The sequence below is a fragment of the Rutidosis leptorrhynchoides genome, chromosome 9 (genome assembly GCF_046630445.1).
Source record: "Rutidosis leptorrhynchoides isolate AG116_Rl617_1_P2 chromosome 9, CSIRO_AGI_Rlap_v1, whole genome shotgun sequence".
Taxonomy (NCBI): Eukaryota; Viridiplantae; Streptophyta; class Magnoliopsida; order Asterales; family Asteraceae; genus Rutidosis; species Rutidosis leptorrhynchoides.
In genome coordinates, this window is record NC_092341.1 from 40,304,437 (window position 1) to 40,317,621 (window position 13,185).

Genomic DNA, 13,185 nt, shown 5'->3' on the forward strand with positions numbered 1-13,185 from the left:
ATCAAAATGTAATAAAAAAAATGCATTTTGCTATATCAAAAAATCAACTAACAAGTGTAACATCTGATTACATATATATTCTTTACAGTAATATCTTAGAATTTTACTAACACTAGTAATTAAAAATGTTGTTAACATGTTGTTTTAATGTATTGTACACACTAATTACTTGCTAATTTTAAAATGACACTGTCAAATTGTACAATCTAAAGCATTCTATAGACAATCCTTGTGACTTTCGATAGCAAAATTTATTAATTTTTTAGATTAATCGATCGAAATTAAACATAATTTGAAAGGATACACATTCACATAATTCACATCTCAACTGCTCTGTCTTTTCACTATATATTAAAAAAAATAAAAAATTCACTTTATTTTATTCGACAGCTGTTTAATTTCTATTTCTAATAATTCTAAAAATAGTAAAAATAAAAAAATAATAATAATAAAAAGTACTCGTAAAAGACCTTTCTTTCATAACGTGTTTTCACCATCTCACCCATGTGACTTCATTTCTACCTTACCTTCCTTATATATAACCCCCCCCTTCTTTTATCACTTAACAAACCTCAGTATTAATTAAAATAAAAATAATTTAATTATTTATTATTTTATTATTATCACAAAATCTTCACTACCACCACCACAAGCAGCACCACCATGTCTGTGCCGGCGACCGTCGTGAAACCACCGTTGACCGATGAGTTGGACATCGTGATCCCAACCATAAGAAACCTTGATTTTTTAGAGCAGTGGAGATCCTTTTTTCAACCATACCATTTGATCATTGTTCAAGATGGAGATCCGACTAAAACTATCCGGGTACCCGAAGGATTCGATTACGAACTGTATAACCGTAACGATATTAATCGGATCCTAGGTCCGAAAGCTAGCTGTATTTCTTTTAAGGATTCTGCTTGTCGTTGCTTTGGTTTCCTTGTTTCCAAAAAGAAGTATATCTTCACCATTGATGATGACTGCTTTGTAAGTTCTCTATTTTCTTTAAATCTTTATTTATTTATTTATTTAAATGTTTCCTGCAGTTAACTTAGGGATCATAATTGTACTGCATGTAATAATTTATATGAGCCTTATTTCATTAAATATTATAGTACTCGTTAATATTTTGAAATTAAAGTTATAACTTTTTATTACCTTAATCATTTATTTATTACTATCTTGAATTTATAGAAAAAACAGATAATTATCAGATATATTTTGAATTTTTTAATAAAATGTAAGTAATGATTTTATTGAGAATCGATGCTTTTAAACGTTTGACTACAAAATCTATGTCCCTAATTGTTAGGGATTCAACATATAATAGAAATTCTATCTAATTTGCAATAGACCATAGACCATAATAATACAAGAAAAAAATATTAAATGTCTTTTATGTATGTTATATACAAAAATGATAATGCGTGTATTTCAGGTATAGTATACACATTCGGTGGCTTTTAGTACTAGTAATAAGTTCAGTACGGATCTATATATTTTAGGTGGGACTCAACCTCTGTTTTTATGATATTTGGTGGAATTTACTAATTTTAGATAAAAGCTAAGCTATACGTATTGTAATATTGTTTAATTGTTTGATAAACTGCAACTTATTACTAGTACAAACACATAGTTCTAGATTTGGAAAAATATTAAAAAAATTTATACTTGTGGGGACAGAATGTTCATATTTTAAGAAGTTGTTAATTTGTTTAAAAATAATAATAATAATTGTTGGAATGTGAAGGTGGCTAAGGATCCATCTGGACAAGAGATCAATGCATTGGCACAGCATATTAACAACCTGTTGACACCATCAACACCTTTCTTTTTCAACACATTGTATGATCCGTACAGAGAAGGTGCCGATTTCGTTCGAGGTTACCCTTTTAGTTTAAGGGAAGGTGTTACGACTGCGATATCTCATGGTCTTTGGCTTAACATCCCTGACTACGATGCACCGACTCAGCTAGTTAAGCCCCTCGAGCGTAACACAAGGTTTTCATTATTCATTTATTTATTTAAATTAATTAACATACATGAAGTCACATTGTCGATCGATAGAATAGTACTGATAGCAAGGTTGAAGACTCCCTACTCGCTGAGTACTCGGTCTAGACTTTGGCGGGAGTAATCGTTTAATCAGATTGGACTTTTGATACATTTAAATGATAAATTTCAAAATTATATCTGTATTTACAGAAGAAAACCATAAACTTTAACATAATTGTCTAAAAACATAATAATGATCATTTATCTGTTCAGAAACTCTAAAATTCTAGTTTAAATTCATTTTACCAAAACTTGACTTTGACCAACAATTCTGATTTTGACCTATAACTAACATTTGCCGATTATTAAACGGATTTTGGAAAATAGAATTGGTTTGTTCTTAAAAAGGAATGATTGGGATTAATCGGGCAACAATAACGGATAGTTAATGATTGATGCAGGTATGTAGATGCTGTTTTGACCATCCCCAAAGGAACTTTGTTCCCAATGTGTGGGATGAACCTTGGTTTCCATAGGGAATTGATCGGGCCGGCTATGTACTTTGGGCTCATGGGTGATGGTCAGCCCATTGGTCGATACGACGATATGTGGGCTGGATGGTGTGCTAAGGTGATTTGTGACCATTTGGGACTTGGGGTGAAAACGGGTTTACCGTATCTTTGGCATAGCAAAGCGAGCAACCCGTTTGTGAACTTAAAAAAAGAGTACAAGGGTATCTACTGGCAAGAAGAGATCATCCCATTTTTTCAATCTGCTGTTTTATCGAAAGACTGCACAACCCCACAAAAATGCTACGTTGAACTCTCAAAGCTTGTGAAAGAGAAGCTTGGACCAATTGATCCGTATTTCGTTAAGCTTGCAGATGAGATGGTTACGTGGATCGATTGCTGGAACGAACTCAACCCATCGACTGATGGAACTGAAGTCGCTCCAGCCAAGAAGGCTGATGCTGCTGCACCTAAAAAGAAGTAAAGTTGGACAATTTTGGTTGCTATAAGTTGACCAATTTTGGTTGCTATAAGTTGACCAATTTTTAGTGTTTACTATAATTATGATTATGATTATGATTATGATTATTGTTGGAATAATGTTTCTGTAGAAACTGTTTCGTCGAGGCATTTTGTTTATCTTTTGAGGATGTTAAAGAGTTAACTTATTTTACTTTGTACTTCCCTTATAAAATTAATAAATATAGTGTTATACTTTCAACAAGATTAGTTGCTATAGATCCAACTAAATAACTAGAGTATATCAACGTGAGAGTAAAGAACCTTGAAAAGAACCTTGCTCTAGTTGCAAGTGAGCAACAACTAATGTATTGCGTATAATGATGTTGTATTGTGTAATACCTTTGAATTCTAGAGCTGTTTAATTTAAATTATTATATATCTGTAATTTCTTTGATGGTTTACAGGAGAATTTTGTTTTTCAAGGTGTGGTTAGGTTATGTTTAGAATTGATTATTAGTGTTATGAATGTTGATCGAGATGTTCATCGAAACAATAGTGATGTAGCACAAACTAGGTCTAGTACTATCAATTTATAACGTTGCGAATTCAAAATCTGCATACGACGCTTTGCTTAGTGTACAAGTCATGTGCAAGAGTTTAAGAAACAATTAAATTATCAAGAAGCATTACAAGTTAACAGCATAATGATACTCAAATTTAGTTCTCATCAAACCATGGGACCAATAAAAGTAAGATTCCCTAAGCACGGGTTACTTAGATCTAACAATTCACGTTACACATTTCAGCTAATTTCTAAAGTTAACACACACCTGACCTTTGGATGATCAACCCTCAAATTTAAGATGTAGTAGATATGTCTTCAATGACACCCTTCCCATCCACCGAGTCGAAAAAGAAGAAATTTTTTAGGGGGTCACCTTTGCCTGATATCGCTTTTATTACTTCCTGTAGGTTCATATCAAATCAATGTCAATAATAGAGAACATAAAGATAGAAACACAGCAGAAATTTGTTGTTGTTGTTGATAAAGATAGAAACAAAACAGATAAAAAAAAATCACTAACACGTAAAATGTATAATAATCACAGCTGTATAAGTCACCCGAGTCACCCAACACGTCGGTTTCGACTCGCCCTTTAACACCTTAAAAGTCAGGATAAAGTCAGGTTGAGTCGGCCAAGTCGGGTCTGATCAAAGTCGGTCAAAGTCAAAATTAGGTCAAAAATTTTATATGGAGTATTATTTAAGATGAGATTTTGTGTCATATATCTATGTTTGAAATATTTATGTGTAATATATATGTTTAATGTATTTATTAATACTAAAGTCAATGTTGATCAACGCCCAACGCGTCCCTCATCGCAACCAACACGTCCCCGACATGCGACTTTTACAAACTTAATAATAATATAACTTTACCTGACCGAGGATTCCCCCAAGTATAGCAGAAACGGGAGGGAACTCTTGGGTTGAAACAACCAATCTCTCTAGAAGACTGTCTGGAATCTGTGATTCATTAAGCGACTGCAACGCCAACAAATAATAACATGTATAAGAAAAGTGAAGTTAAATTGATTTAGTTTAACGAGGAATTAAGTCAGATTAATGTATTGTACATGTGCTAGGCAAAGTTCATTTCGCAGCTTCAAGACATTAGGCAGGTCTTCAATTGAAGTCTCCCCCGGTTTGCGCCTTTCCACCTCCTCAAACCTTTCTACGACTACAATTTTTTTTTTTTAAAAAAAATAATAATAATAATGAAATAATCATGCCAAAACAATTAAAAAAAGAAGTCTGAACAGTTTGGAGTACCTCTCATAGCAAAATATAGCTTTGCTACTCGCTTAGGAAGAGACCTCCAGGGTATTGCAATTGCTTCCTGTAAAATAAATAATCATATAAGACGTTCTTTCTATATACTTGACCACATGCAATTATTAACTAAACAAATCACACATAATTTAAATGTCACAAATTTTACCATTTCATATACTAAAACATGTATGTAGAAAATAGAAGAGCTTGTTTGGTCTAAAAACAGATGTATGAAGAAAAGTACATGTTTGTTGATGAGTGAATGATTGTTAAGGATTCAAACAACCAAACAATACTTAGTTAAACTAATGCATTGTATCTGTTTTTAAACAAGTATATTTCACGCAGAACAACATGAACCATCATTCTGATCCCAACAAAACCACGCCCTGACCCCTATTTGATCAAGGCATACCTCAAATGATGGATACTGCAACAAGCATTCAACCGTCTCGTCAACCTTTTTCTACATAAGATTAAAATCAACAAGATAATTAAATAACAAACGCATGAAAAATCGAACTAGTCTCCAGAAGCTAATTTACGGTAAGGACCATTACGTTACAGTGTTGCTAATAAAACAACTACAGTCTATAGTCTATAGGAATGCAATTTCTGATCTTCAAATGGAAACCTAACTGATTTTGCTAGTGTTTAAATTTACAAAAAATAGAATTAGCTATAAGAAGTATCAAGTTCTGGTACAGAAAATCAGTATAACATGAGCATTTAATTTTTCTTATCCATAAGTTTGGGTCCAGACACAATACGCATACAACAACAACAACAACAATACCCAATCCCGCGCCTGCGAGGTATGGGGGAGGTAAGGTGTAGACAATCCTTCCTCTACCCTAAACTAGAAGAGAAGTCGTTTCTGTTACCACGAGTCGAGAGAATTCTCCACCCACGGTAAAGGAAATTCATCCCCCTCTCTACTCCAGGGTAGAGAGATTGCTTCCGTGAGGACCTCCGGCTAAAAAAAAGACTCTTTTTTTTTTTTTTTAGAACTAGAAAATAGAAATTAAAAAATAAATTAAAACATACAAAGATAAATAAAAAATAATAATAAAAATAATAATAATAATAATAATAATAATAATAATAATAAAATATAGGGGGGACGCCATGAAAATGGTAGAATCAGATTTTCATGGGGTTTAAAGCATGCCTAAGAATCAATTTAGGCTCTGAGCGGCAGTCAAGACGCCACTAAAACGACGCTTGTCGTTGCGTCAATAAATAGAGCCAAAAGACCTTGTGGACAGCAACTCGAGGGCATGCCGGGTGGAAGTTGTTGCGCAAGCAAAGAGCCAACCACCCTTAGCAAACCAAAAACCACTCATGCACCTTTACGGTAGACACCCCCGAAACCACCCAACTAAGAGGAACCAACCAAGTTCTAGAGCAAGGGAAGTCGTCCTCAGCCATAATGGTCCCAAGATGCACCGAGCGATGCGAATCACTTGATCATACATACATGCATACATACGTACATACATACACACATACCTAAACCTACATACACACCAGACATACCTACGTAAATACATGAGACATACCTACGTACAAGTATGAAACATACCTACGTACATACATACATGCATAAAGCCACACATACAACCATACATACATAGCATAAACACCCAGTCCTACATAAACCTATTAGCAAAACATACATACATGAGTGAATATACCACACCTGCAGACAAGTAGAAAACAAGCATACATACATACCTACCTACAAATATACATACATAAAAAACAAACTCACATATAAAAACGTGTGTAACTGCATCACACCTTCATTACAAAACCTACATGCATGCATACGTACATACAAACATACAAGAACCTACGTGCATACGTACAAACAACCAAGCAAGCATGCATACATCCAAAACCAAAGATACCAAAAACATACTCATTTAATACTATTAGTAACAATACATAAAACTAATAAAAACGATAGTAATAGTAATACAAATAATAGTAATAATAATAGTTCATATAAATATTAATAGTAATAAATATTTGTAATACAAATACTAATACACTAATAATTAATAATAGTGATACAAAAAATAATAATAATAACAATAACAATACTAATAATTGTAATAGTAAGAATAATAACAGTAATAGCAGTAATAGCAGTAATAACAGTAATAACAGTAATAACAATAACAATAACAATAACAATAATAATAATAAAAGTAGCCCTACTCAACTATTCTTATTCTAGCTCTCCACGCATCCCTATCAGAAGTCATGTCCTCGGTCAACGAAAGCTCCCTCATGTCGAGTCTTAGTCTATCCATCCACCTACGAGTAGGTCTACCCCTTCTCCTTACACCATCTACCGTGAGTGCCTCAACTCTCCTAACCGGGGCAATACGTGGTCGTCTCATCACATGCCCAAACCAACGAAGTCGTTCTTCTCTTAGCTTGTCGATGATGCTACTGACTCCAAGTTTTTCCCTAAACACACCATTTGGTATCATATCTAGCATGGTTTTACCACACGTCCACCTAAGCATCCTCATTTCTACCACCTCCATCCTTCTCTCTTGGGCCTTCGTCATTGGCCAACATTCTGATCCGTACAACATGGCAGGTCTGATTGCCACCTTGAGGAATTTTCCTTTCAATTTGAGTGGTATCTTCTTGTCGCACAAAACCCCTTTCGCTGCTCTCCACTTCAACCAACCTACCTTAATACGATGAGTCACGTCCTCATCTATCCTCCCTGATTTGTGGAGGACCGAGCCTAGATATCTAAACGACTCTTGTGGGTGCAAGATCTGGTCCCCAATGCTGATGTTCCCTCCAACATTAAGTTCATCATCAGTCCTACCGAATTCGCAACTAAGATATTCCGTCTTTTGTCTACTGATCCGTAGCCCATTTTGTTCTAGGGCTTCCCTCCATTGTTCTAGCCTTCTATTAAGCTCATCCTTTGTTTCCGATACAAGCACGATATCATCGGCAAAAATCAGACACCAAGGGATGTTCTCTTGTATTCCTCGATACAGCTCGTCGAGGATCAAAGCAAAAAGGAAAGGACTAAGGGTCGATCCCTGGTGCAACCCTACTTCTATCGGGAAATACTCTGTGTTTCCCACAGGCGTCCGAACGCAGGCCTTCGCCCCATCGTACATATCCATAATAGCTCTAATATATCTACTTGGGATACCCCTAACGTTAAGGGTCTTCCAAATCAACTTTCGCGGTACGCAATCATAGGCCTTTTCCAAGTCTAAGAAGACCATCTCTAGACCCTTTTGTTTCTCCCTATACTTCTCCATAACGCTTCTTAAAATATGAATTGCCTCCATCGAAGAGCGCCCTGGCATGAAACCAAATTGGTTTTCGGAAACCGTAGTTTCGCGTCGGAGTCTAGTCTCAATCACTCTCTCCCAAAGCTTCATAGTATGACTAAGTAATTTTATGCCTCTATAATTACCACAGATTTGGGCATCCCCTTTATTTTTGTAAATGGGGATAATCTCGCTGAGTCTCCATTCCGTAGGCATTTTATAACTTCTAAGCGTCTTATTGTAAAGACACGTCAACCACCTGGCACCATCCTCGCCTAGGCACCGCCACGCCTCTATTGGGATCTGGTCTGGTCCAACAGCTTTGTTTCTACCCATCTTTCGTAGTGCCGATCTTACTTCTTCCTGACTGATTCTCCTACAGAAATTGTTGTTCTGGAAATGTCCTATTCCCAAGTCCTGCGGGTCCTCTTGGCGCCCGGGTCCTTCACCCACGAAAAGAGATTGGAAATACCCTTCCCATCTTTTCCTAATTTCGTCTTCCTTTACTATGGTTTGACCGGCTTCATCCTTGATGAACTTGATGTTATCTATATCCCTCCTCCTACGCTCCCTAGCTTTAGCAATCCTGTAAATATCATTTGCTCCTTCTTTGGAGTCTAGTTTCCTATACAAAACTTCATACGCTTTATCTTTTTGCACGGGCAACGGCCTTCTTAGCTTCTCTTTTAGCTTCTTTATACCTTTCTTCTGCCCTAGTTCTGTCATCACGTGTCCCGTCCCGACATGTAACGAGCTCCCTAAACCTCAGTTGCTTAAGTGCGACTTTGGTTTGAACCTCATCACTAATCCACCATGATTCTCTACAAGACTTGTGTCCTCTCGATGTCCCTACTGCCACACCTAAGGTTTCCTTGGCGACATCTCTAATAGTTGATGCGAAACTATTCCACATCTGATCTGCATCCCCATGAGTAACAGTATCCATTACTGCCTCTACTCTTTCCAAAACAGATGCTTTGAAAGTTTCGGCTTTCTCTTCATTCAGATTCTTCCAAAGGATCCTAGGTTGGGTGGGTCTCCCTCTCCTAGTAACCCGTCTCTGCGGAACCAAGTCCATGACCAAAAGTCTGTGTTGAGTGGAACAGGTCCAGGTAGTCAGGGCTTTACAGTCTCTGCAGGTCCTAAGGTCCCCTTTGCGAAGCAGCAAATAATCAATCTGAGTACTATGACCTCCACTGTGGAAGGTTGCTAGATGAGCTTCCGTCTTCCTAAAGAAAGAGTTTGCAACAACCAAATCGTGGGCAACAGCGAATTCGAGAATGGAGCGTCCTTCTTCATTTCGAACTCCGTACCCAAAGCCCCCATGGACACCCGCATATCCGTCTGAAATCGTTCCTATATGTCCATTAAGGTCTCCCCCAATAAGTAATCGATGATCAGCGGGGCAACTCCTCACAACTTCATCTAACGATTCCCAAAAGCGACTTTTTTCTTCTTCGCCTAAACCAGCATGAGGTGCGTAAGCGCAAATAACCATGTAAGACTCCTCCTGGATAACTAACCTAACCGACATAATCCTATCGCTACACCTACCCACACCCACAATATTATCCTTATGACGGGGCCCTATAAAGATCCCTACCCCGTTTCTAGCTACTCTGGAACCCGAAAACCACAACTTGTAGTCACCAATGTCAACCGCCTCTTCACCCTTCCATCTGGTCTCTTGAACACACAATATGTCCACTTTACTCTTAAGTAACGTCTCTACAAGTTCACGGGATTTGCTCGTCAAACTTCCTACATTCCAACTACCTACTCTAATCCTAACACGAAAATCTCTACCCCTTCTAGACCTAGCCGCCCCTAAGCTCGAAGGACATGACCTCATGTGACCATCACTACGACTAGAGTCTATCTTACCCTATATAATAAACAAAAGGGAAAAGGCAGAAGTGGCAATATAATATAAAAATAAAAATATAATATAATAATAACAATAATAATAATAATAATAATAATAATAATAATAATAATAATAATAATAATAATAGTCAAGGATATAATTAATAAACACAACTTTGAAAACCTCAAGGATATGAATACGCAAATACAGCGAAAAAGTAAAGCAGAAATATCACAGAGTATGGACTTAAGGAAAAGGGATCAGAGAGCCAAACACAGCCTTGTAAAGACAAGGAGTTTCCGGCAGGAGAGATTTCCGGCAGCAGTGATTTCCGGCAGCTCCAAGGCAGCAGACGGCGAAAATGGCGAGGTTTCTCGTTTACTACAAACCCTCGCTAGTAGATCCGTTATGTTACCTTCAGATCTGAGAATTTTGTGCCCTAATTGAAAAGGTATTGACAAGTAATTGATCGGATCCAAATTGATAAGTGGTGAAATTGTGGGTGCGTAGATCAGACGTTATGATAAATGAATAATGTGCTCCAAAAAAGGAAAGTGACAGAATATTTAAGTAACTGAGTAAAGCAAATTTGTTGTCAGCTTCCACCGGATTTGCAACAACAGTTGATTCGTCTTCCAGTTGTGGCTAATAAGGCAGATTTATACCAATTTCTTACTTGTATAAAGATAAACTTGAGAAGACAGCTTTTCAATGTAAGCTTGCTGTGGCTAATAATGAAATTGAGGTGAGTATATATTGATCGAATATCTAATTAATATAATATATTTGATTTAAAATTAATAATTAATTTTAGTATAACAGTTAGAGAATTTAATATCAGGGAAGCAAGTGCAGCACTAATATTGATAGCAAAGTGAGCATACCACAAAAATTAATGGCAATAAGTAATAATATGAACGTAGTGTAGATAATTAATCTGTGAATTAGAAAGAGGTAAAAAGGGAGTAGAAATAACCCAGTCGAGAAAACAAGTTTTCAGATGTTCTGAGAGCCAGACACAATACGCATGTATCACATATATTGATTATTATTTGACATCAGTCTGATTAATTAATTAATAATTAATTAATCATGCAAATTAACAGATGTAATCAAATCACACCAGTTAACAATAACTGCAACAACCTGTCATATGAGAAATCAGGTCTAACTGAGAAATAGTCCATAGGCCAAACTTTTTATGTCATTGATATAAGAATATGTTTTAGTTTTAACGCTAGGCTGAGGCTCAAAAGTATAAAGTTAGCGACATTATGTTCATCAATGAATGAGATCATGAGAATAACCAGAAATTTACTCAAGTAAATAAAATAATGAACCAATATGAATCACCTTGGCATAAGTATACTTCTGCAAATCCACAAATATTTCACCACACGAGTCTCTACAATCCACAGTGTAAAATGCAACTCGTTTCGACAGCTTGCGGCATTTCTCATTCACTGATTTCTGCATCATAAGAATGAGATTAGTTCGTATAGATCCAACTAAATAACTATATTAACTTGACAATTTTGAAAGCAACTGTAGAAAAGAACCATACTTTAGCTGCAAGTGAGCAAGAACTAATAACAACGATATCAAACTTCTCAAAGAATTCAACATCAAAGCTGGCCAAATCACCTGTACAACCAATTATCACAAGCTGATTATAGCATATAGACAATTAGGATTAAACACTTGTAATTAATGAGACAAAATGCCATACCTTTTTCAACAGATACATGAACCATAGGATTAAAGTCCTTCAACGAATCACAACAAAGCTCCCCGAGCGAACCTCCACCGCCCATGTTTTCGTCAAACGGAATCAAAAAGTTAGCAGCAAGTGCTTCATCTGTGACCGGATTATCATCGTTCAATGTCAAACTTCCTACTCCTGCTAGTACAATATTCTTGCAGAACTGCATACATATAAACCCTAAGCCAATTTAAAACCCTAGAATTTACTTTTCAATATCCCCAAAAATAAAAACATCACACAGCTCAAAATCATCCATTCAACACACTATGCAATTATCATGTTATTTATATTTCAAATTTTAAATACATAAACTGGAACAAATTGAACCTCTACAGCTGTGCCTTTGAGTCCACTAACAAACACGTGAGATTTGCTGAGCCTAAAACGAATTAAACAATTACATTTTAATATTTAACAATAAATAATTATAATCTAGAAATAAACTATATAAATTGTATTTAAGAAGTGATTATGTGAGTACCTTCTTTGGGCGTCAACGCCCCAAACCCTAATTTGACGATCATACAAAGCGGTTTCCTGTTCGGTCAACTCTTCGCCGTTCATCTCGGAGATAAGTCAAACAGGCACTAAACGAAGGAAGAAAATGTAATTTTATTGCGAATCAAAAGCAAAAAAAAAAAAAAAAAAAAAAAAAAAAAAAAAACTTAAAGTTTAGAATCTATGGCGGAAACCGTAGATATGGCGACTGGATTCGACAAAATGAAAAAGGGTGCACTTTCAAAAACTTGGAAATGTTTGGGCTTTTGGATCAGGCAATATTTTTAAGGCCCAACATATAAAAACTTTTGGATATGTTTTGGTATTGGATATTAACCAAAATGCAAATTTATTAATTAAACAAAATAAGACATTATGCCCTAAAAAATTATTGCAAAAACGCTCTTTCAAATCGTAAGTCTTGTGGGGTCTTGTGGCCTTGAAAAATTGCGAACGACTGGTCGCAAGGTGATCTTGCTACCTTGTGAATGGCCTAAACCGGAAATTACTGAAATTTTTCTAGATCATGAACTCAAAACTTAAAAACATCATGTGTTTGGATCCGTAGCTTCGATTTAGGCACCATTTTATCCAAAATATGACGTGGAACACTTTTATTTGCATGCTTCTTGTTGCCAAATACTTGTGTCTGATAGCATTTGTGTATGTCAACCAATTTTCGGACGCAAACGTTTTCACACATTATGATTTTATAAGCACTACATGTCCACTCGCGTGTCGCTTAGCTGTGTACCTTGTTTTGTCTATTTTGATTGGCATAATCGGGAGGTTTTCTATAAGCATCTAGTGTGTAATTGCTGAACAAATTCTGACATTTTCGAATGTCATACTTCAAATCATATCTTACATACGTACATGTCGTATGAGACGTGCTTTTAAGTTCAACATCACCTAACAAAAGTGGCATATTCC

The 13,185-nt window shown here is 36.0% G+C and overlaps 2 protein-coding genes and 2 long non-coding RNA genes across 4 annotated transcripts; 1 reads left to right on the plus strand and 3 right to left on the minus strand.

Annotated features, from left to right (window-relative positions):
* Positions 1-557: 557 nt before the first annotated feature.
* LOC139866024 (UDP-arabinopyranose mutase 1-like) lies at positions 558-3,172 on the plus strand. Its single transcript, XM_071854155.1, has 3 exons — positions 558-987; positions 1,751-2,001; positions 2,457-3,172. Exons 1-3 carry the CDS (start codon positions 664-666, stop codon positions 2,986-2,988), a joined length of 1,107 nt encoding a protein of 368 aa, XP_071710256.1. The 5' UTR covers positions 558-663; the 3' UTR covers positions 2,989-3,172.
* A 374-nt stretch (positions 3,173-3,546) lies between these two features.
* Positions 3,547-4,709, minus strand: LOC139867062 (uncharacterized). Its single transcript, XR_011765738.1, has 3 exons — positions 4,604-4,709; positions 4,407-4,511; positions 3,547-3,932 (listed from the first exon to the last, which is right to left on the minus strand). It is a non-coding gene; the product is annotated as an uncharacterized lncRNA (long non-coding RNA).
* A 58-nt stretch (positions 4,710-4,767) lies between these two features.
* LOC139867967 (uncharacterized) lies at positions 4,768-9,974 on the minus strand. Its single transcript, XM_071856309.1, has 5 exons — positions 8,824-9,974; positions 8,382-8,747; positions 7,637-7,985; positions 5,218-5,268; positions 4,768-4,866 (listed from the first exon to the last, which is right to left on the minus strand). The coding sequence occupies exons 1-5, from the start codon at positions 9,972-9,974 to the stop codon at positions 4,768-4,770; spliced, it is 2,016 nt and encodes a 671-aa protein (XP_071712410.1).
* Positions 9,975-11,342: 1,368 nt separating this feature from the next.
* Positions 11,343-11,642, minus strand: LOC139867063 (uncharacterized). Its single transcript, XR_011765739.1, has 2 exons — positions 11,554-11,642; positions 11,343-11,459 (listed from the first exon to the last, which is right to left on the minus strand). It is a non-coding gene; the product is annotated as an uncharacterized lncRNA (long non-coding RNA).
* Between the last annotated feature and the right edge of the window lie 1,543 nt (positions 11,643-13,185).

Coding starts and splice junctions, on each gene's coding strand:
- LOC139866024 (XM_071854155.1), top strand. CDS start 664: ATGTCTGTGCCGGCGACCGTCGTGAAACCACCGTTGACCGATGAGTTG. Junction 988..1,750: donor CCATTGATGATGACTGCTTT/GTAAGTTCTCTA, acceptor TGGAATGTGAAG/GTGGCTAAGGATCCATCTGG. Junction 2,002..2,456: donor CCCCTCGAGCGTAACACAAG/GTTTTCATTATT, acceptor TGATTGATGCAG/GTATGTAGATGCTGTTTTGA.
- LOC139867967 (XM_071856309.1), bottom strand. CDS start 9,974: ATGAGGTCATGTCCTTCGAGCTTAGGGGCGGCTAGGTCTAGAAGGGGT. Junction 8,748..8,823: donor AGAACTAGGGCAGAAGAAAG/GTATAAAGAAGC, acceptor AGTTTTGTATAG/GAAACTAGACTCCAAAGAAG. Junction 4,867..5,217: donor TGCAGTATCCATCATTTGAG/GTATGCCTTGAT, acceptor TTTATTTTACAG/GAAGCAATTGCAATACCCTG.